Genomic DNA, 24,387 nt, shown 5'->3' with positions numbered 1-24,387 from the left:
AGGCCTTCATGGTCTTTGGTCTATGAAAGAATTCAGGCTGGATGCAGAGAGTCTTAAGAAACAAAAATAATCTGAAATATTTATTAAGAGCAATCTCAGTTTTATATTCAGCATTGGCTTAGTCCTTTTACCTAACTCTTTTCTATAAGATACCAGGACATATGGGTGGTGTTCATAAAAAATGGAGGCTCATGATCAATTGCTAAAGCAGTGAGGAGTATCACTATTATTTTATCAGTTAAAAGATATTACTTATAAAAATAATTTTCTATTTTAATGCAGATTTGAAATTACAGTGAAAACTAAATAATCCTTTTATTTTTGAAAGCCTTTCAAGGTTCACAATGAAAAGTAAGTTCTTTTTTTTTTACCAAACCTGACAATACACTATCAAAAAACATACATACCTACCTAATTTTACATTTTTAAAAAATTTACATTTTTAATGATAAAATAATTCGAAAATCATTTATATTAACTTTGAAAACTTAACAAAACATTCTGAGGTCTTGTCATAATGTTGTCTGAGTGACCCAACCAAAAAATAGACCTTAAATTCAATTTACTTTAGGTCTATTTAGGAGGAAATAGCAAGACAGTGAATTTCCAAATAGTTTATTGATAATTATTTTCTAAATTGCATCGAGAATATATATATATATAAATATATATATACACATATATGTATATATAAAACAGGTTTTATTAAAGCAGAAATGAGCAAAATACTGAAAGGGTAAGAATAATTAAGAAAAACAATGGAATCATCACTTTATTTCAATGCAGCTACTTACTATATCTCAGATATTACATCAAGTGCTTGAGAGCTATTACCTGATAATTTAATTTCCATCACCTTAAACAAATATTGTTATTCTTACTGAACAAACTAGGAAACAGACCGGCACAATTAAGTAGCTTCCACTGATAAACAGCTAATTAAATGGAATAGCTGAAATTCAAATTCAGTTGTGGCGGCCTCTAAAATTGATACTCATTATGAGAAAATATTTTTGGTAATGTCAATTTCTTTCTTTCTTTTTTTTTTTTTATTTTTGTCTTTTTAGGGCTGCACCTGCAGCATATGGAGGTTCCCAGGCTAGGGGTCAAATCAGAGCTGTAGCTGCCAGCCTACGCCACAGCCACAGCAACAAAGGATCCAAGCCATGTTTGCAACCTACACCACTGCTCCCAGCAACTCCGGCTCCTTAACCCACGAAGTGAGGCCAGGGATAGAACCTGTGTCCTCGTGGATACTACTCAGATTTGTTTCTGCTGAGCCACTACAGGAATTCCGTAATGTCATTTTCAGCAAAGAATTCTAACAATACCTTAACCTTTCCAGGAAAAATATCTGGTCTTTAAAAATAATGAATAGCAACTGCACCTGCTGCTATGTAGCAGGGTGCAGTTAACAGGTATATCTCAGCATGTATACGTGTGTAGGTATGCACGTGCAGTCATATACATACACTGCACATACCTGGCAGTAATACTTGTTCAAATACATTCATGATTTAGGGGCAAAAAGTACCCTGAAATAGACAGTAATATATTACAAAGGATTAGATGAGAATTTAACTTAATCAGGTTTCATTTCTAAAATTGCCCTGCTTCTTTTATGTCCGTAAAAACAGGAAGTAGAACTTTTAAAAATATCAGATTGACACATGCATTTGTCTCTTCTTCTTTCAAAGAACCCAGTAAAATGAGATGGAATGAATTTTTTTTTTTAAATGTATAATCCTCAAAGACAGAGAGATCATGAAAGGATATAGCAGACAAAGGGATGCTAATTGACTTAGCAGAGCAAGGAAACAACAGCTAACCCTTGAAGAACACATGGAGTTGAGGCATCAACCCACAGTGGAGTAGAAAATATGAGTACAACTTTCCAGCAGGCCCTCCATATTCGAGGTTCTACATTTACAGATTCACCCAATCACAGATAGTGTAGTACTGCTGATTGCATTTAGTGAAAACAATCCATGTATAACTGGACCTGTGCAGTTCAGAAGCATGTCATTCAAGGGTCTACTGTAGACGTTAAAGCGCTTAGAGAAAAAGGTTCCAGGAGTTTTGCCCTGAAGAACCTTTAAAAAAGGCTCAGAATTTGGAGTTGCCAAAAACAGCAGAAGGTAAAAGTGAGATAGTAGGCTGAAAATAGGTTTAACTGAAAGTCTGTATCATGAGTAATGGTTCCTTCTTTTTCTTGCTCAGCAAGATAACAACCAGGTAGTTTATTTTTGTGAAGTTTCAGGCATTACATAACATTTAAGTTACAGGGAGTTCCCTTTGTGGCTCAGTGATTAATGAACCCAGCTAGGATCCATGAGGATGCGGGTTCAATCCCTGGCCTCACTCAGTGGGTTAAGGACCTGGCATTGCTGTGAGCTGTAGTGCAGGTCCCAGACGCAGCTTGGATCCCACATTGCTGTGGCTGTGGCATAGACCAGCAGCTGTAGCTCTGATTCAATCCCAAGCCTGGGAACATCCATATGCCATAAGTGCAGCTCTAAAAAGAATAGAAAAAAAAAAAAAATTAAGTAACAGGAGACGGGTAAGATTTTGGTCTTTAAAACAAGGAGTTAATGGAAAGTCTACAAAAGGAACAATCTGGCCCTTACCCCTAGCTCTGCCAAATTTATAGAATGCCAGTCAGTCATGGACTCATCCACAGGGCAAGAAACAGGAAGTAAGTCCCATCCTGCAGTTTCCAATTACCTATTTAGTACCTTATTCTTAATACTAAAGAGATACCTGCCTTTAGAAGAAGACTATGAATATTAAAGAGAGCCAAAACAAACAGCAATAAGGAATCTGAAAAAAATAGAGATAATAGAGGGAACAAAAGAAAATGTCAAAACCACACCAAAATACCTAAGAAAAGAAAACATATCCATTAAAATAAAACAACAAAAACTAACAGCATGATAAGAAAAAAAGAACAATCAGAGAAGAAGAAAACTTTTGGCGATAACAAATATGACTGCTAACATTAAAAAATTCAGTAGAAGGCTTAAGATAAAATTGAGAAAAACCTCATGGAAGGAAGAAAATCCACAAAATAACAAAAACACAGGTAAAATAAAGAAATAATGGATGGACTCAGGCAGTTAAAAAACCAAACTACCGGAAATTCCTGAAAGAGAACAGCGACAACAACAAAAATCAAAGAAACAATATAATAACACTTCAAAAAGTCCCTAAGGATAGATGCCTCCAGCTTAAGAGGCCCACCAAATGACCAGAGTAATAAATGAAAAATAATCTACACCAAGACAAATGACAATATTTCATAAAAAAGGTATACAGAAAAGAACCTAATAGCTTCCAAAATTAAAAACAAGTCATATTTTTAGGATTAGGAAAAAGAAGAGCATTGGATTTTAAAATAGCAATCCAGAAAGCCAGAAGACTATAGGCCAATCAAAGAGTGAGTAGAAAAAGGCCATGGAAACAGAAGGACATGCTCGTGCATCCTTTCTCACGGATTTCCTGAAGGATACACCTCAGTGCAGGAAATGAAGAAGCAAAGAACAAAGTGGCACAGGAGCCAAATCACAGGGATCAAACAGAGAATAACAAAGGGAAAGTCTCCAAACAGTAACTCTGCAGAGGCCTAGAGAATGATTTCTGATTAGAGAGGGAGTGCAGAGGACTCAATGGGGGAAAAAAGCACAACGGATATGGGGCAGATATGATGGAACATCTGCAAAGCAATTAAGGATATGTACACAGAAGATGATGCCATTTATTTTTTAAAAAGCAATCATTTACTCTAAGAGGTAAAAACTGTAAAGAAATGAAATACTGCACACTGCTTGGTTTTGAAGTACACATAATCTGCATGGCCTGAATGTACACATTACTGACCTAGCTAAAAATAGGATCTAATTGTATGGAGATGGAGATAATTTAAAGATGCTAAATCTTGTCTATGCTAACAAACACCCCAAGAGATGAAGATATTAACTCGAGATATAACAATGTAAAAACTTATTTTAAAATGTGGAAACAAATACCAGAAGAAACAGCTAAAAGTTTTAAAGAAACTTTTGATAGCTGATAAAGAAACATTTGATAGTTGGCTCAGTGGTTAACGAACCCGACTAGTAACCATAAGGTTGCAGGTTTGATCCCTGGCCTTACTCAGTGGGTTAAGGATCCAGTGTTTCCGTGAGCTGTGGTGTAGGTTGCAGACCCGGCTCGGATCCTATGTTGCTGTGGCTGTGGCTGTGGCTTAGGCCAGCAGCTGTGGCTCAGATTGGACCCCTAGTCTGGAAACCTCCATCTGTCGTGGGTGCAGCCCCAAAAAGACAAAAACAAAAAACACACAAATTTTGATATTTGATAAAATTTGATAAAGAAACAAGGGAATGGGGGAAGAAACCAGGGAAGGACAATTATTTTTTGAAAAGTATACTAAATAAATAGTTTCCAAACTTGAGAGTATATAAAACATTAATTTAAAGAAAAGAAATTAATTGGACTTTTTTAAAACTCAGTGAAACCCGAGTCTTTACTAGCCCATACATTTCCTTACTTTTAATCTTCCGTGAAAAATCACTTCTAGCCAGTTCTTTTCTTGTATGTAACATTTACCAACTTCTGTTCCTTCCCCACTCCAAGCATGCTGACATCCACTACCCAGGAACATTTCTCAAGAGGGAGAATCTCCTGTTTATCCATTTATAACTTTCCCCTCAATGTCTCAATATTCAAACTCAAGGCCAATTTATTTGCATATGTCTAAGTTAATATTCTAATACTATACTACAGAATATTCTATATATTCTATGTTTATATATATTCTAATATTATAGAATCTGAGTACTCATTAGCCCATATGGGGACAATTTCCTAAGTAAGCTCTGATTTTTGCATATACCAATTCATCTGCACAAGGTTAACAAGTAAATCAAATCAATCTCAAATATGGTTTTCATCACCTCTCCTTTAAACAAGAATATATGATTCCACATGTTTCACAGGATCTAGTTCAATTCTCTCTGATATTCATGAAGGTTCCTAGTCTGCCCTGATCTCATCTTCTTAGTTCACAACTCTCCAAAGTGTATCTTCCACTTCTGTCACCTCTTCCTCACCCCATGCTGTTAATGCTGTATCCCCAAACTTGAAAGCTCTCACCTAGATTTTACTTATTTTAAGGTCAAGCTCAAGTTCCCCATGACTTTTGTAGAAGCTGCCACTTTAGCCTGCACCACCTCATCTCTTTTTTCAGACAGCAATTAATTTTGCTTCTTGTAGTTTCAAAAATGTATTGGTTCACTATCAATGAGGGTCACTGCGTTTCATGAAATGCCAGAGGGGTGTGTGTATGACCTATTACTTGAACATTTGAAAAATTTAGCTTGATTTCAATTTCATCAAAATCAACCTATCAGCCACCATGCAATCAGTCAATAAACAAAAAAAAATTTAGAATACTGACCCCAGTGCAAACTCTTCCCTTGAACCAACGAAAAAACACATAGTTGACATGGTGAGTGTGTGAGTGAGCTACTCCCATAAGCACACTCAGGATGAGGGACAATCCGCAAAGAATTCAAGAAAGCATATCAAATTGCAGACAGTGCTCATGTGGGAACAGACTTGGATTCACCCAAATTTATTTATTTTTTAAAGTAAATCTTGGTATGCTCACAAATTTTCCTAATAAATTAGGTGCTTCATTACTCACAATTAGTGGTTTTATATCACAACATCGCATTACAGTTAAACTGACTTCAAAGACAATCCAACTAGTTATTGCATATCTATTATTACAGTAATGACTTTTACAGAAACGAATACATTTGTACTTACTTCAAGGATACCCTTACTTTGGGTTTAAAATAGGGTGCGTTCTGGTCTGCCAAAAAGACGATTAACTCATTTCCTAAAAGAAGTGAATATATATTAGAAAAATATTCCTGGTAAGACATCCAATCAGTGCTTACAAGAAGATTTCTGGGCACTGTTTTCAACAAGAAAACTTTTATTTTACTCTAGTATACCTGCCCTCTCAAGGCTGGTCCTATTAGACTGCTGGAATGGAGATTCCTAACAGCTTTTAAGAATTCAGTATTCAAAGCAGCAGAGAAATTAGAAGGATAAACATGGAAAAATATAGTTGGTCAAGACAAATTGAAGCCAATGGCTTCTGCCAGAGTCATACCGATTGACTTAAAAGAAGCATACAAAGAATATGCATTATAACTATACTATGTATTAAGTCTTGCCTTCCTCAAACCCAACACCTCAGCCTCCTTACAAGGGTATTTACTTCATCATATGGATGCATCACATCAAGGACATAAGACCTCCTATCGTATGTAGGTATCTGAGTAGTAACGAGGAAGTGACTTTGTATTTAAGCAGAAAAACTTGAATCAAAGACTGTTTTTTTGTGTCTCCTGTAGAACCATCCCCCAGGTTGATGCATTTTTGGAGCTCAAAGTGCACTCATTGGATCAGACTTTCGAGACAGTTTATTCAAAACACAGGGCATATTTAAAGGGGAGAGTCCCCGTATGCAGTTAGGATGGAATAGCTAAAGGTTAGGCGGAAGGCACTCTTCTTGCAGTACATGGAGCTATACAAAGATATGGAAAACATTCAGGGTCCACAAGAGGCTCTGGGGCCCTGGCAAGGGCCCCCAAAGATTTGGGCCGACACCCCATCAAACTCTGTATAAGGGCTTCACTGCCTTCTTTCACAGCCTCTAATGCCCTAAGCATCAAGATTTACAAAAGTTTGTTTAGTGATGTTAAAGAACTCCCATGAACCTCGAGCTGAAGAAAGAAGAGATTTGGAGTCTAGGGTGGTGGCCAAAGCAAGGAAATCTTATGCACACAAAAGGGAGAACCCTGCAGTTTAAAAATCCTTTTCCAATAAGACACTGGATTTATTAGGGGGCAAGGAGGAGTCCTCTATTGGAGGAAACTGTCAAGTTGCACCTTCTGCAGCTGATCAAAGGGGAAGGGAGGCTGGAGGAAGTAAAGCAGATAGGAATGACGGGGCCTTGGGAAGGAACTTAGAGGCAAGCTACAAAGATTGCTGGGAATCAGGAAGGCCTTTGGAAGGCAGGTGATTCCGTAAGGAAAACGCGGATGGACGAGTGAAGGCTGGGTCCTATCAGGGAAAGAAAACAAAACAAGACTGCCGTGTTTCTAAGGCTGGTGGGAGTGGATCAAACTGTGGAGTGTTAGGGTCGGGATCTGGGTTTGAATAAGATGTAGAAAACCCGCAAGCTATCAACGATGCTGGAAATAAAGTCAGAGAGGGCTGGGAGAGAAGGTCCGGGAAATGCAGGAGGACTGGCCATCCGGGCAAGGGGTGTGGGGAACACCAGGAGGAGTACGCGGACAGAGGGAGGGCCGGGCAAGCACTGACTTTCCCGCAGCACGAAGAGGTCCGTCTGCTTGTCAGAGTTGAGGTCTCCGAAGGCCGCCACGGTGCCCCAGGCCTCGGCTCCAAAGAGCTCGGCCGTGACGTTGTGCAGCGCCCGCGCGGGGACTGGCCCGACTCCCAGCAGCGCGAGCCCCCCAAGCAGCGGCGCCAGCAGCACCCAGGAGCCCGGCAGCCGGCCCGCCGCCGCCATGGCAGCCCCTCGGCCCCCGCCCTCCAGCCCACTGCCGCGCTTGACGGCAGCCGGAAAGCACCGTGCTGCCGGCCGAGAGACAAACAGCGCAGCCCGGACGTCCGTACGGCTGCGGCCGGCTACCATCGCACTCTCCCCTAGGGCTGCCCCTCTGACGCTCGGGACGCCGCGGAGCCAGGGCGAAGCTCGTCCTCGCGCTCACTTCCGGCCGGCGCGCCTCCCGACAGTGTCGCGCGGGGGGGCGGGGCCGGCCGGGCGGAGCTGACAAGCGGCCCTGGGGGCGGCGGCCAAAGCAGCGGCCCGATCGCGATGGCGGGGCTCAGGCCCGAAGTGAGCTGGAAGGTCTTGGAGCGAAGGGCCCGGACCAAGCGCTCAGGTTTGGCTGTCTGGGGCGCCACCCCTTCACGCGCACCGTAGGTGGTGCTCCCCCTCGAGCGCCTTGGGCGGGAGGCACGTAGGGGTCCTGGAATGAACCTGTGCCCGAATACTTCCCCTTAGGACAGGCAGTCGTCCCTGCCTTCCTCTTGATGTCTTCCCCCAGGTCTAGAAATTAGGTGGTGGGCACACCTTACCCCATTATGCTTCCCCAACTTTATTGCGTGTGTATTCCCACTGGAAAAGTAGGTGTTGTGCTGACTTTGCCTGGAGTCTTCTTACTTAGAAATCAGGAGGCCGCCACATTCCTGAGAGTGTCCTCCCTGCGTGTGTTCTTCCCTGCAAGTCAGCTAGCTTCATTCTTAGATACGGCTATAATCGCGTCCTGGAAAACCGGCGGCTACTCTTTGCCTTATTTCATATGTCCATTTCATATTACAAGTTCTGATCTCTAGCCAGTTATCTTTGTGGAAGAAATCGAGGGGGGCAGGGCCTCAGGCCTTGAAGTGGGTCAGGTTGAGCATAGCTAAGTCTCAGAAGGAAGTAGACCTCTTCCCTGGGCAAGTGGCCGCAGGACGCATAGTTCCCAGTTGTGGCTCCTAAATGCGAGGCCACCTAGGTCAGAACACGCTGTGCAAGCAGTTATAACTGTTCAAGTGTCCTGAGCTGACTTGTTCAAATTGCAGAGTCACAACCTCGAAGTTAGCACTTGTGGCTGATAACTCAGTCTAAGAGCCAGGGTTGAAACTTCCCTTATTCCTGGTTGGCTAGATGTAATCTTGAGCTAAAAGTATCCCTATAAACAGGAAACATGGTGGACTAACAAAACTTCAACTAAGAATCTTCCCTTTTAAGGGATTGATGTTACTATGTAAGTTAGTGCTGGGAGATGCTAATGTCAAAGTTGATCATCTAAGAACAATGAAAAGCATAGCTCTAGGAAAACTTTGCATTTTCATTGGTATTAAGAGAATTCTTAATTATCTGTTGAACACGCTGTTGTCGTTATTGTTGTTTTGACGAAAGTATCTAATTTCATAAACCTGACAGGAGAAATGCACCCAATCTTTGTTGCTTATTTCATTCTGTTTTTTTAAACCTTAAAAAAATTTCTGCTCTTATTTACTTAGGGTTCAAGGAAAACTACCACTAAAATACGAATTTTTCAAAAATGAGTCCTTAATACATTTTAGGGTCAGTACAGTTACTGGGAATAGTCACATTTTTTTTTTTCATTTTTTAATGTTTTTAAGTATAGTTGATTTACAATGTTGTGATAATTTCTGTTGCACAACAAAGCGACTCAGTTGTACATGTACACACATCCATTCTTTTTCAGTCTTTTCCCATATAGACTATCACAGAATATTGGATAGAGTTCCCGGTGCTATATAGCAGGTCCCTGTTGGCCAACCATTCCATATAGTCACATTTATTTTTGTTTCACATTTTTCTCAGGCTTTTCATGTCATATTAAAGTATTGAGTTGACCACTAACAATGAGTCTTTCTAAGCTACAAAAAGTGTTATTGGGTTGATAATATCTGGTCAAAGAGTAACTGGACTTTTCTTACAGGAAACTGAGCTCTACCCTCATCGTATAATTTTACAGCATTTCTCTTTTCCTTTAATAAACCTATAGGGCTTATTTTCTTCTCCAGTCTTTTAATTTCCTCAGAACTGCATGTCATAACAGTAAGCTTTGAAAACCTACCTTCTCTTTCTTTACTGAGGAAAACTTCAAATTTTATTTTACTGTTGTTGAATGCAGCCACTTAAAACCAGTTTCATGTACAAAGTAGTTGCGTACCTTGTATAAATGTTGGCTGTTGGTTTATGTCTCTATTGTAACCGTAAAAGAGATACCATTTGTAGTCATCCCTCCAAATTAGTTGAGGTTTCAGATTCTTCTGATAATTGTGAAGGAAAGTTTTTTGAGTGAATCTACTTCCTGTGTCATTAAAAGCAATCACCTTGATTCTGTTTGTTACTTTTAGAGGAATGTATAGACTGAGTTTTGTTTGAAACTTGGATTAACCTAACCCTGATATAGAGGGGCCACTGCAAAGTTCTGAGCATTGTTACATAGTAGCATAATCACTTTACTGCTCACTAGATGATACAAGTCTTAGGTAATGTTTAATAAGTGGCTGTTATATATTTCCTGCCTCATCCATATAAGCAAATGTAATTTATCAAAGCAAAGAAAATCAAATTTCAAGTCATAAAAGAGAAAATAAAATTATAATGAACCTCAATTATTGCCTGTGTTGCACACTGCATCGTGTTAATTACTGCTCACACTGCTTTCAATTAATCTAACGCTGATTGCTTCTAACCTTCACTAAACAGTTTTGAAAATTGCTATAGTTTAGCCTGCGACGCTTATGATTAGAGTCAACAATTTGAAATGGCCAACTCACCTGATGCAGTCGTCTCTTCTCCATCAGCTTTCTTAAGGTCTGGTAAGTGTATAGACCCCATGAGGGTCACTTAGTAATTTTAAATATCTTTGTTTCTGAAAGTTAATGTCACTATATGGTATGATTTTGGTTTTCTTTCCTCTTGGGTGGGCCCCATCCTGGGCACCATTTCTGCTATTGTTGGGCTCAAGTTTGCACTGTATTTCAAATGTGGCCTGTGCTGTGAGAAATGTGAAAAGGGCAGAGCCGAGCCCCTGCCTTGACACTTGCTCTGTTTGATCAGGGGCAGTTCCTCAGTGTCTGGGAGCCTTACTTGTCATCTGGGTAGATTCAGTGATTTTTATCCTCTTGCATAGTAGAAATACCTTTAATAAATTAGAAATTTTTATCAGCATCCCAATTATTTTCTCTTCATCAGCTCTCTATGAAGTAGGTATTATTGTATAGATTTTCACGGATAGGAAAGGGAAGCCCACAGAGTTGAAGCAAGTTGCCCCAGGTCCTGAGACTATTATGTTTCAAGTCCACATGCTTTGCCTTTCATGCCAAGGCTTCCAGGTATAGGGGCTGGAGGAGATGTTGGCACAGTAGCTCTTAAACTTTTGCAAGCTGGATGAAAGATGTGGACTTGCTCCCCAGATGAGTGCCCAGGATTTTGAAAATGATTTAAAAGAGGTCTGTGCATCCAGGAAAGACCATGTATGGATTCCTGTTAGGAACCTAGGCCTTCAAATGTATCCAGTCTCTCTTTACAGAAGAAGAGAAGGGCTTTGTAAAGTGACCGTAAAGCTGAAATGAAGACTGAAATCTTTACGGCTTTTTTTTCTGTGGGTTATGACCCACCTTGGGCCATTTAAAACCTGTACTGTGTGTGAATACTGGGAAAAGCCTGTCGAGAAGAGACTGCGTTGTCTCTAGTGTGCCTTAAGCAGAAAATTCAATCCTCAGGACTCATTAACAGATAAATGTGAGATGAACGAATCCATACAGTGACAGCGAAAAATTCTTGCTTTTTTGGTTTCTTCAGAACCACTCAGAAGTGGTTCCCCTCCTTTATTTCCATTTATATTTCAAGTCCTCTTTTGGCAAGATGGAGGAGAAAAATCCCGAAGAAACGCAAAGAAATAGGAAATAGCTGGGGGAAGAATCATAAACAGGAGAAAACAAAGCTTATACTTTAAGGGAGTTCCCATTGTGACTCAGTGGTAATGAACCCACTAGTATCCATGAGGATTTAGTTGAGTTTCTGGCCTTGTTCGGTGGGTTAAGGATCTGGCATTGCCGTGAGCTATGGTGTAGGTCACAGACGTGGCTCAGATCCTGCATTTCTGTGGCTGTGGCATAGGCCAGCAGCTACAGCTCTGATTTGACCCCTAGCCCAGGAATTTCCGTACGTCTCAAGTGTGGCTGTGGGGAAAAAAAGGCAAAAATAAATAAATAAATACATAAATAAAATAAAGCTTCTACTTTAAGGAGTGAAAATGATCCCTGTCTTGTAATCAGTATATTATATGTAAAATTGTCAATTGATTTCTCATTTAATCTTTGACCTAAGAAAACAAGAGGACATATGTATGTTTGAACTGTACTTTGCTTTTCTGGTTCTGTTTTTCATCTTGGCTTTCCTAATAAGGGCTTGGTGGGGTTTCAGCATTGGCAAAATCATTCAGCAGTTATGGGGAAATAGAATACTGAAGATACGCTTTTATGTATCATAGTCCTGAAAAGTTCTAAACCTAAGATCTGTGCTTTAGTATTACATAGTGTTTGAAGTTTTTCGGAACCATTTTATTAAATTGAAATACACTGCACCAAGAAACAAAATAGAAAAATACGAAACTTAATTGTTATAAACCATTTAAAAGATGGATTCTTTATAAATTACTTTCAATATTTCCACTTGGGGTTCTTCTAACCGAAACTTAGTGATGATTCTAAAGAAATTCTTAAAACTTTCATCTCTTACATAAAGTGGTTTGTATTTGTAGTTAATTTACTCATTTAGAGATAATGCATTTATGTTTGAAATGATTTGTTTTTTATCTATTGTAGTTCCTTGGATGTTATCATTGTAGGAAGGTGTTTTATAGTGTGATTTCATTTAACAGTCATTTTAAAGCATGTCCTGGTTTCACAGATGAACTTTTTCCTGCTACTTTTGGCTGGAAACTATTCAATGTTACCAAAAGAGTAAAAGCTAGTGTCTTGATTTTGGAAAAGTAGTTTCTTATATACCTAGACTTTAATGCATTTTAACCCTTTTTATTCTTTCTGGATTTGTTCCTGCTATTTTTTTTCCCTTTACTTCTTCTCTTTATTGAATTTAGCAGGTCCTGCGTTTCTGTGCGTGCATGCTTGAGTTGTGCTTTGACTGCTAATGTGTCAGTATGTGCTGTGATTGAATATACTTTGACTGCTTAAATCCAAAAAGAGATCTGGATGTTTAGGTTTTTCTCTAAAGAACCTTGGAGTATAAAATATACAAAAAACAGCCAATTTTACATCCAAAGTGAATTAACTAATTATTAGGGAAGAAGTGTAGCATCCAGTAACTGAGATGTTTCCATTTCTTATGTGACTACTAATATATATTAGGTCAGCTGGAGCAATCACACTGGCATTACAGTTCAGTTATTTGTAGTAGTTGTTATGGCATTTTGTGATGAGGTAAGAAATGGCTTGGCATTTTTATTGGTAGACAATAATTGTAAAAATAACTCCCAAAATAAATCGTTGGCTTTTCTCTATCTTGATTCCATAAGTTTATCAGCATCTAAGTGAGTTTATCAGCATGTGGCTTGAGTTTTTTACTTATTTCTTTTTAGTTTCCTTGATTGATTTGATTAATTTGATTTGATGGGTATATCAACACCTGGTAAAGTTTACTGTATATTTTGGACAAAACTTAATTTCTGTTTTGTGTGTCTGACACTCTTCTTCTTTTTAGGCATTATATAACAGCCTTGTTTTCATCCTAAATTAACAGTCAGTTTTTACAAAGGTTTTTTTTTTTTTTTTTTTTTTGGACTTGAAGAGACCATAGGCTTGTGGCTTCTGGACTGTTATGGGTTGTGGCCCTTTTTAAGAGCCTAAGGAAAGCTATATCTGAATCTAATCCTGGCTCTCTTGTTTAGTGCTTGTTTGATCTTGAGCAAGTTACTTTCCATCTTTGTAAAAATAAGGGTAATAAAACCTACCTGGGGGATTTTGTGAGGATTAAATGTTATATGCAGAACACTTGCTATTTAGTAGCTGCCCAATTAATGTTATTTTTTATCTTAACTAAAAATGTATGTCTTTCGGAGTTCCCACCATGGCTCAGTGGTTAACGAATCCAACTAGGAACCATGAGGTTTCGGGTTCGATCCCTGGCTTTGCTCAGTGGGTTAAGGATCTGGCATTGCCGTGAGCTGTGGTGTAGGCTGCAGATGCGGCTTGGATCCTGCATTGCTGTGGCTCTGGTGTAGGCTGGCAGCTACAGCTCCGATTAGACCCCTAACCTAGGAACCTCCATATGCCGCAGGTGCGGCCTAGAAAAGGCAAAAGGACAAAAAAAAAAAAAAAAGTATGTTTTTTACAGTATTGCTGGTATGTATTTAAGAGTAGACTTTTACAGTAGCAGGCCTGTTTGCTTATCTCTTTTCCTTTTTTTGAGGACTTAGTCCTTTTGTACCTACTCAAGCTAAGTGACCCCTAGACATATCACTCTTACTTGATATCTGTCTTTTTGATATCCACTGTCATGGTAGCCATTTGATTAAGAAAACTTGTCATACTAAAATATAGTTGGATGGAATCAGATTACCCAGAATCTACCTCTCCTTTTAATCTGAGTCCATTTTTGTCAGTAATCATTACAAGTCTAAAGAAATTGTTTCTGACAGTTTCCATGGACATGTCCTGTTGGACAGCAAGCAGAATAGTCATTGTTAGAAGAGACTTTTGTCTTATATTGGGTGTGCAATGTGTTCCCTTCAGGTAGGATGGAATTTTCAGAAGCACTTGTAAGTTGTATCCTGCTGGGAGCTCTGATCTCTTCTTACTAGGTCCTGCCCTGTAATCGTATAAGATTTGGGAAATAGCAGCCATATGATATGGCTTAACTCCCTTGGCATGAATCTCATTGACCTTAAAGCTTACTTTCTTTCTGTGTCATTATCCTCAGCAAAGATGATGCTTCAGATTTTATAAGTGAAATGATTTTATGAAGAATCCAATGGCTTGTCTCATTGCTTTAGACAGTTACAGAACACTCATATTGTGCATCATAAAAGCCATTTTCCTCTTGCTGTTTTCTTTATCTTTGATCTTCTGTGAAGCTAGAGAAAGGGTAAGAGGAACTCTCCAGAATTCCTGATTCTGATCCCAGTGCCTGCTGAAAATTTCCAAGTAGGTGTATATAATGAACATCCCACAAGTAACCTGGCCAAAACAGAACTTTCCTTTTCTAATCCTATTCGTACCCCCAAATTATGCGTCTCTAAATCTTTTCTAAAGCATTATCCTTCCAGTTGCTAAAGCTAAAAATATGGAGGTTATTCCTCATTTTCTCACTCTTTTTATTCAATTCATCTGTAAATCTTTTCTATTTCACTTCCCAAAGCATATACAGAAATCTGCCTGTTTTTCTCCAGCTGTATTCCTACCTCCCTAGTCTAAGCCGCTTTCATCCCTGATCTAAGCTACTGAAATAGCCTGGTGTCCTATCTTCCTATTCTTGCTTCACTGCAATCTGTTCTCTATCCAGCAGTGAGAAGAATCTTTTAAAAATGTAAGTCAGATCATGGCATCTTCCTGTGACCCTTCATTATCTGCAGTAAATCCGCAGTCCGTCCCTTGGTGGATTCCCGAGTCACCTGACTCTTTGCTGCTGCTCTTCATGGAATACTCCTTTCTCCCCACTACTCTTCAGCCATGCCTGCTTTGGTTCCTTAAGACACACTTTGTTTTCATATAGGCTCTCTGTTAGAGCTATTTCCTCTTCTTTGTGTGTGCTCTCTTATTTTGCTGTTTGGGTAGCTTCTTCCTTTTGACTTTTAGGTTTACATTTTAAACTTAGACTACTTAGAAAGTCCTTTTGTTATGTACTCAAGCTAGGTGACCCTCAGATATACCACTCTTATTTTTAATTCTCTAGTATACTTTTCACTATTTGATATTTTTCTCTTAGCTTTTCCATCTCATATGGGCATAGAGACGCCATCTCTTTGTTCATTCCTGTATCCTTAGAGCCCAGAAGAGTGCCTGGAGCATAATAAATGCTCTGGAATCATACTGCTTACAAAAATCATATTATTTATCACACTTTAGTCCCTTCTGCCCCTTTTGAGAGACAGTGGTTAGTATATGGACTTTAGATTCATAAAACTAGGCTTAGGGAGTTTCCTTCATGGGTCAGTGGTTAACGATCCCGACTAAGATCCACGAGGATTCAGGTTCAATCCCTGGCTTCACTCAGTGGGTTAAGGATCTGGTGTTGCCATGAGCTGTGGTGTAGGTTGCAGATGCGATTCGGATCCTGCGTGGCTGTGGTGTAGGCCAGCAGCTGTAGCTCCCATTCGACCCCTAGCCTGGGAACCTCCACATGCCGTGGGTGCTACCCCAAAAGGCAAAAATAAACAAACAAAGAAAAAAGGCAAAACTAGGCTCAAATCTCAGTGTGAAACTTATAACCTATGAGAACTGCTTTTTAACCTACTTTCCCTAATTATATAGTGGAGATAATAGTATCTCCTTCCTGAGTTCTTTTGTGAAGATGGAATAATGTCTGTGAAGTATCTAGTGGTTGTAATGGTACTACCAATAATAATGATTGTAATGTTGATGATGATGAGTAATGATTTTAGTAGCCTGTTTTTATTGAGTACTTAGCATGTGACAGGTAGTGTTCTCAGCGCTTTTTATTTAATCTCACAAAAATCCTGTACTGTAGTACTGTTAACTATCTGTTGAAAAATCAAAACACAGAGAAATGAAGTAACTTACCTAAAGTCACACAGCTAGGATACAAACTTGGCCCAAGCACTTGCTCCCACTCATTGCTGCCTCCCCCTTCTTCAACATGCATAGTGCCTAGTATTCCATAAATGAATGGCAAGGAATTGTTGTTTGCATCTCGGCAGTGTTCATTGCTCTTCTGTCACTCGTGTTGAATTAGCTAGTCTTCACTAGACCTCTCTGATGTTGTAGTAAGTTTGTAATACAGTTGTCCCTCTGTATCTATGGGTTCTACAATCTGAGGATGTGGACAGCTGACTGTACCATGCAATTTTATATAAAGGGCTTTAGCATCTGAAGATTTTGGTGTCCTTGGTGGGGGTTGTGTGGTCCTGGAACCGGTCCCCAGTGGATACCAAGGGACAAATGTTACTGGTCTTAGAGTGCCCAGTGAAACTTTGCAAAGCTGAAGATGACTTTAGTACTTTTTTATACATACAGTCTCTAACTCACTCCTGGCCTTTTCTTTTTGTTTCCTACTTTTTTACCCATAGCTATCAGCTCCAATTGCATCACCTCTCTAGGTAGTTCATTCTATAAGTTTTTATCTGGATGATTTTTCTAAAATAAAGAGCTGATTCTGTTACTCATTTGATGAGCACCACTTGGCAGCTCCGTATTTCCTCTAGGATTAGCCTGGGACTTTGGAGATGGCATTTGAATTGAAGGAGGAAATAGTCAAATGAGAAGTTGGGATAAGAAGTGTTTTAAGATAGCATCTTGGGGATAGATAGAGATGGCTATTTGAGGGCAGTATTCTCAAATGACAAAGCAATTATGAATGACAGTAATTCAGGAGAGAGTGTGGCTGTGAGGGACAGGACACTGGCGGGCTTGAAGATTTTACAGTAAATTGAAGGGAAAGCTATGGAAAATTTGAAATAATATAGTGATAAGACCTGAGTAATATTTTATGAAGATCCTCTGATTACTATGTAAATACATTGGAAAGTGATGAGAAGGCAGGGAGCAGCCTGATGGCAGAAGCCAGGTGTCTCTGTCTCTCTGATGAACAATGAGCACAGTGCTAGAGATATAGGGCACTCAGTCCATCTTTGGTAATGAATAAATCAACACAGGATCTGAAGACACAAATATTGCCTCTGCATCAGTCTGGATTCAGAAACTGTGGCCACCTCGATTATCTGTCTTTTATACCATACCTTTGACTCAACAGAGTAACTTTTAGAATGTCGCCCAGTTTAACACAGGAGAATTTTCTGTTTGTTTATATAGCAAATTCTTATAAATCTATGTCTTATGTTTATATTGTTATTATAATATCTGTCCACATTTTAAAGTAGAGATTGGCTCTTCTATTTCTGATGAATAATCTGCAAAACCACACAAGGTGCTGCCATATCTTCTCTTGGTTCAGGCTAACAGAGACATGTAGACATTTGATTTACCTGTTAAAAGATACTGGGTTTGTGGGAGATAAAAAGTTTTTTTGTTTTTAATTGGTAAATACTTATGTAATTAGGAAGTATCTTTTATGGTTTTTGGGGGGAGTCTTGAAAATACATTTGAAAATAATCCCTGAGTAGAAACTAACAGAAAATTATAACCGCACATTTTACATACTTGGTCTTGAAAATTTGGTGAATGCTTTGTGATTGTTCATTGTAGTCTTCTTTTCTTTCTTTCTTTTTCTTTTCTCTTTTTAGGGCCATTGGCATATGGAATTTCCCAGGCTAGGGGTTGAATCAGAGCTGCAGCTGCCGGCCTGTGCCAGAGCCACAGCAACACGGGATCTGAGCCAAATCTGCAACCTACACCATGGCTTATGGCAATGCAGGATCCTTAACCCATTGAGTGAGGCCAGGGATTGAACCCACATCCTCATGGATGCTAGTTGGGTTCATAACTTGCTGAGCCACAACAGAAACTCCCATTATAGTTTTCTGTGATATGTTTTAAATAAATTTGCATGTGTTCTCATTTTTGTCATATTAGGCATTGGCTGCTTTGATTAGAATGGTTTTGTACTTAGATGGGAGAAGTGATTTTAAAAAGATGAAAAAAAGGTGCTGTTTTTTAAATTTTACTGTTTGTTCCCTTTTTTCCCTATAGGTTTTATTATTTTCTTTTTATCAATGATATAACTTTATCTTGGTCCTTTATTTATTTATTAAAATATATTATTATTATTTTCTTTTTGGCCAAGCCTATGGCATGCAGAAAGTCCTGGGCCAGGGATTGAGCATGATCTATAGCAGTGACGACGCCAGATCCGTAACCTGCTGCATCACCAGGGAGCTCCATATTTTAGCTTCTTTTTCTGTTCGTATTTCACAGATCTCTTGAGGAGGTTGCTTTTTATAGATGAACAGATATGGTATATAAGGTGACTTCCAGAATCAGGAAGGCTCTTTAAGTGTATAATTGAAACCGGCCATTTTTTTAGGTTTTCATATATTATGTCTCATGTGTTATATGTTGTCTTTAAAAAAATATACATCATTAGTTTTTAATTTGTTGTATAAAAATTTTTAAAGCTGATTGTTGTAATTGTTATACTCCCTTTATTATCAATAACCTAACACCATTTCCATTGCCTCCCTTTTCAGCCAAATATTTAAGATTCAGGTCTTATGACTCGGGAGTGAATTTTTGCAGCTTCATAGGCAGGCCCTGGTCATGGGATGAACAGCAATGTTACTCTTTGTATGACAGATGGAGTCTTGTGGCTAAAGCTGTTCATGAAGATGGGCAAGGACAGGCATAGGGCTTGGGATTGGTCAGTTGGGCTTTGGACAGTCCTTCATAGATGTGTTATCTTCCTGGTGTGTTTTGAAAACATGATGATCTCAGGTGCTTAACTTGTATTCATTATCGCATTTCTATCCTCCTCTAGCAGTTGAACCAGTGAAGAGTTTTCTATACACTTAAATTCTTTTTTTAATGTTGTTACATTAACTTTTTAAGCTTAATTGTAAATATCTGATGGTTGATTATAGTTGTAAATCATTACTATGTTAAAAAGGTGATCTTGGCTTTCTGCAGCTTCAGTCACTGGACTCTTTTTTTTCTCATGTTGTTTTCAGCTTATAGGGCAGCTTATTTTTTATTATTGTTATTAATTTTTTGTGGTAAGCTTTTATCAGCTTCTGATTTAGGATGATTTCAGTTTCATCTTTTTTCCCCCTGTATTCTAAATCTGTTTCTGTCATGAATTTTTATCTCTGTAACCCAATGGCAGTTGTGAAACTCTTAACACTTTAAAAATTAAGAGCAGTGGACTAAACCTCTAAACCTAATGTGATATTTGCTTTCAGATGTTTTGGTAGAAGCACTTATTGATCAAAATTTCAAGAATGGAAATTTTGGCTCAGGTCTCAAGTGTCCTGGGTACAGTGTTTGTAGTGTATGTGTGTGTGTTTGTGTGCATGTAATTTGACCACAGACTTTGTTATCTTAATGTAGGTGGCCTTACTGTATTCTCTTCTCCTTAAGCGAAAACAGTATATTACCTAAATAAGTTTTGAACGACAGAGCACCCTATAGTTGAGTGATTCCACAGGGGGCAACACTGTTAAAGTTTTGACCAGTTTGGAGTTGTGGTTTTGGTTAGGAGTCTTCATCTGGAAGTTTGTAGTGAGAAACCTGGAGTTCTATAGAAAGTGCACTGTGCACCATTAATCATTAGGCTTTGCTCATGATGTAGTGTAGTATATAGAGCCATGTCCCACTGGATGACATTTTGGACTTTTCTACTTCTAAATACATTTTAAAAACATACCTTATTTAAAAATAATTTTTTAAAGTCTAATTTTTTTAAACATGTCATTTAGTAGTATGGTAGAGAGTATTAGTCATTTCTATTGACATTATGTCTACTTCGATGGATTTTTTTTTTCTTTTCAAATTAAGCCTATTTATTTATTTACTTGTTTATTTATTTATTGTCTTTTTAGGGCTCACCCGCAGCATATGGACGTTCTCAGGGTAGGGTTGAATCAGAGCTGTAGCTGCTGGCCTACAGCACAGCCACAGCAACACCAGAGCCAGGCCTACACCATAGCTCACAGCAACACTGGATCCTTAACCCACTGTCAAGGTCAGGGATTGAACTTGCATCCTCATGGATACTAGTCAGGTTTGTTACCGTTGAGCCACGACGGGAACTCTGAGCCTCTTTTAAATATGCCTCATGTAAGCTAGTTGATATGACGTCTTTTAAATATCTTTTAAATGGTCTTGTATTAATAATGAGTTGTCCATATTAAATATCTTTAATGAAGTTAAAATAAGTGCCTGTTTTCTTAATTTATATATTTCTGAGAGTAATTGTCTTTGCTTTGTGGAATCTTTCTGTGAGGTTTTATCTGTTGTTTCCATCAGTTCTGAGATCCTTGCATTTGGATATGTTATCTTGTTTTCATGGAAATACAGGATGAAGTGCAATTAATTTGCTATACCTCTTAATCCCAGTTTTCAGTAGACTTGTAGCTTTGATAATAATCATTTACAAGGATTAAAAAAAAAATGCCCTAGGAGAATGTAAAGTTAATTATTATTATTTGAAGGAATAAAAAAGTGTTTGAGGTTTAGAAGTTTTCACTAGATTCTCCTTTTGTACTACTCTATATGATCCTGATATTTGGACGTAAGACCGATACCAAATTTCAGCCTTTCCTCAGTCTAATTTTTCTACCATTTAAATATTTTTTGAATATTCCCTAACCTTTGAATCCCTGCTGTCATTATCTTGATTTAAGGCCCTAGGATACATATTTTAACCAGAAGTGGACTCTTGTGCCTAGGGCTTACCACTTTTCTGCAGTCTTTCACACTGCCACCAGTTATCTTTCTAAAGTTTTGATCATATGTTGCTCTTACATAAACTTCCCCAGCAGCTCTCCATTATCCAGAGGATAAAATGCAAACCTGGGATCCTTTGGCATCCTTCACTCTTGCACCTCTGGTTTACCTTTCCACACTTCTCTCCCACTTAGATTTGCTGCTGCAGTGCTGCTAATCTATCTGCAGTTCCCAGATGGGATATGGTTTCTGGCTTTTGCACCTTTATCATGAGGTTCCCTCTGTGTTAGTCTTTCGCTGTAGGCTTGGTGCACTCCAGTCATCTTTTATTCTGCTCCAGTGATCTCCTATTTTTACGTATAACCACCTGCCCCCCCATCCTAGTTTTCAATTAATTGCCCTACTGGTTCCCATGGCACTTTATACATGCTTCTTTCTGTTCTCATGTCATTGCTATTAGGTAATTATATATCCATCTCCTTTCTAGGCTATGAAATCCTTCAGATCAGAGACCGAATCAGTTGTAGTTGTGTATCAGTAGCCCCTGATACAGAGCTTGATGCTGGAGACTTAAAGTTGAACGAATTAATGAATCATGCTGAAAAGAATTAATGCAGTTTTAAAATAGTGTTAACTTCCCAGCATTCTATGTTGTCTCGTCATTTCACCTTTTAATTGATGAATGAAATTTGGTAACTTTATTTTTCAGCTGTTTTTGAATAAGAACATATTTTCATACCAAATATTTTAACCCCATTGGTTAAGTCAAAAAATACTCAAAATTCAAATTATTTAAAAAAAGTAAAATAAATGAAGCAAAATAGTGACCCTAGTGTCACTGTGGTAATGTGTGTGGTAAGTGTTTGACTTGATGAGGGCACTCTTCGTTGTTCTTTTAACTGTGGACAGCATCTCCAGGACCAGACTACATGGCTCTGACTTCCTTTGCCCCTTGCTTATTAAAAAGCTTCAGCAGTCTCTGTGTAGTGATTTTTTGCTTTCCTTGAAGGGAAAATGAAAGAAATCACATAATTATTCATCTACATTTTTGTCAAAACGTAAGTCATCAGTAGCATGTTTTTTTACACAGAGAGAAGTTCATTGCTTTCTATTAGGCCTTGTCCATCACAGTATAGACTTTACGTCAGATACCAGGAAACTTCAACTTGGCAATTAAATATCAGGACTTGAAGGAGAGTAAAATGATGCACTTTTAAATGAAGTGAGGGAGATACTAGCTTTTTAAATTTTGCCATCAGAGTAAGTTTTCAATTTTTCAGAATAAGAAATGATATAAAAGCTTTTTCTGAAAAACTATCAAACACTGTACTACATAGTGTACTAGAGCAAAATCTTTGTTTTCATGTTAGACCTTATCAGGTCAGAGCCTAGTAGTTACTATGTATTTAACTTAAAGAAGAGAGCTTTTTTTGATTCTTGTTCATTGCAGTTCTCTGGAGCTAATAGAAATAAAAGGAAGTGAAATCTAGGTTAAGGGCAGGTGAACAAAGTATATGATGGCTAAACAGTTTACTTACACAGCTAACATGGAGAAAGTGCAGTGATCAATATCAGAATTGCTTGGTATTGCAATACTAAGGGTTAGGGTTAGGGTTAGTATTTTGGGGAAAATTGTTGTTAAGGCAGCATTTTTTGAATTTAAATGTACTCTTTGAAGCAGATTATATATTGCTGGAAATCTGTAGTATTTTCATAATAAGAAATGAAATTTTCAAGAGAACACCTGAAATTTAACTGTATACTCATCTTTTTTGTTTGATGTGAAACAAACCAAAAACAAGAGTATACTTCAGTGTTTAAGTCCTAGTCCTTCCACTTGCCAGCAGTGTGACTTTAGATCAGTCACTTAACTTCATTTTTTTGTAAATCTGTGACATGGAAGTAGTAGCATTACCTCCATTATAGATTTGTGTAGGTTAAATGAAATCATGCATATTTGCACATGGTAAGTGCTCAAATAATGTTGGCTGTTTTTATTATGCTGGTAATTGTGAGATTATTATATGATTTTTTTACCTGTTTGATCTCTTTGGTTAAAGGTGAATTTATGCATTTACATTCAGTCTGGTCTGATGTGTGTTGACAGCTCCCATTAAGTGTAGTATGAAATAACTGCCACTGTAGAGCCTTGGGTATTCTTAAAATGCATATTTTGATACAGCAGGTCCAGGATGCAACCTGAGAGTCTGCCGCTCTAGCCATTCCCCAGGTAAAGCCCTACTGCTAGCAAACGCTCACACTTTGGGGAGCAAAGGTCTGTCTAAAACACCACTTTTGAGCAGCAGTCCTTTGTAACATCCTTATGTCTTCTCTGTCTTATATTTTAGATGCTAGATCTTGGGCTCTAAATGAAATATTCTTATTTCCCCATCTTAACTTAGTCTTTGGATAAATATGTCATTATTGGCATCATGATTCGCATTAGGATTGACCCTGTAGCTTCTAGGTGTGACCATGGCTGTTTCTGCAGCCTCTTTCATCAGTGTGGCTTTTTGCTTTCATCAGTTTGTTTGTCTGTTCTAGGCTCTCATTTCTACCTGGGTTTACTTGGCCCAAATCCATTGCCCCAGATGAGCCAGGGCATTTGGGTTGCTGGTTTAGGACTCTGTTTCGAGCCCACCGCTGTACATGAATAACAAAAGTTAAAATTTCCAACAAATGTTCTTGGAAATGACTGGATATTATTCACATTTCCCTCTAGTGTCTTTACCGTACTTTGTTTCTTTAATTATATTTGGTGATCCCTTCTATGTCCAGAAGATCATGTAGTGTCCATTTCAGGAGGCATCTCTGCTGCAGGATATAAAGACTGCCTCCGTTTTCAGGGGGTTGCCTAGCCAGTTGAATGGAAATGAGAGACATATTTGGTCAGCACTAGAAGCTACTAAACTTACTTTTCCCCCAGTCCAGTTTATTTTCCACAACTATTTCTTTGAGCAACGGAAGTGCCGATTGTTTGAAGATCTTTGTGGAGTCCCCTGATGGTGGTGATGGTGGTGGTGTGAGGGGATCTGGTCTTTTTCATATCTCATGTAACTTATTTAAAGCAGAATGATGTCAATAGACTCTGCCTTTAGGAAAGTCTTTTTTTTTTTTTTTTTTTCCCTTCCCTAAGTATCCTTGAAAGATAAGATTCAACATCTTGTAGCATGAGGGTAGGTGCTTCAAGTAATATAATTATTTGAAAAGGAGAGGAAACAG

At 38.5% G+C, this 24,387-nt stretch overlaps 2 protein-coding genes across 22 annotated transcripts in view; one reads left to right on the top strand and one right to left on the bottom strand.

Moving 5' to 3' along the window:
* Positions 1-7,617, bottom strand: part of ITFG1 (integrin alpha FG-GAP repeat containing 1) — a 237,069-nt gene extending 229,452 nt beyond the window's left edge. For both annotated transcript variants that reach the window (XR_014805953.1, XM_021094239.2), the window contains exons 1-2: positions 7,399-7,617; positions 5,830-5,902 (exon numbers count right to left, since the gene is read on the bottom strand). Coding sequence is in view for 1 of the 2 variants with exons in the window: in XM_021094239.2 (XP_020949898.2) it covers positions 5,830-5,902; positions 7,399-7,606 (281 nt within the window). In the remaining variant the exon portion in view is untranslated. The remainder of the gene's footprint in view (positions 1-5,829; positions 5,903-7,398) is intronic.
* A 252-nt stretch (positions 7,618-7,869) lies between these two features.
* The window catches only part of PHKB (phosphorylase kinase regulatory subunit beta), a 199,113-nt gene continuing 182,595 nt past the window's right edge, over positions 7,870-24,387 (top strand). For 6 of the 20 annotated variants that reach the window (XR_014805945.1, XR_014805944.1, XR_014805950.1 and 3 more), the window contains exon 1: positions 7,870-7,982. Coding sequence is in view for 9 of the 20 variants with exons in the window: in XM_013998278.3 (XP_013853732.2) it covers positions 7,916-7,982 (67 nt within the window). In the remaining 11 variants the exon portion in view is untranslated. Of the gene's footprint in view, positions 8,020-10,333; positions 10,447-24,387 lie in introns of all 20 variants that reach the window. The other 14 variants (XR_014805948.1, XR_014805946.1, XR_014805951.1 and 11 more) reach the window with 4 other exon arrangements.

The sequence above is a fragment of the Sus scrofa genome, chromosome 6 (assembly GCF_054392235.1).
Source record: "Sus scrofa isolate SSC_HxYL_T2T_F1_AM1 chromosome 6, Sscrofa_HxYL_maternal_Yorkshire_Landrace_v2.0, whole genome shotgun sequence".
Taxonomy (NCBI): Eukaryota; Metazoa; Chordata; class Mammalia; order Artiodactyla; family Suidae; genus Sus; species Sus scrofa.
Note: the sequence above shows the minus strand (reverse complement) of the source record. Positions and strands in the feature narration are given on the sequence as shown.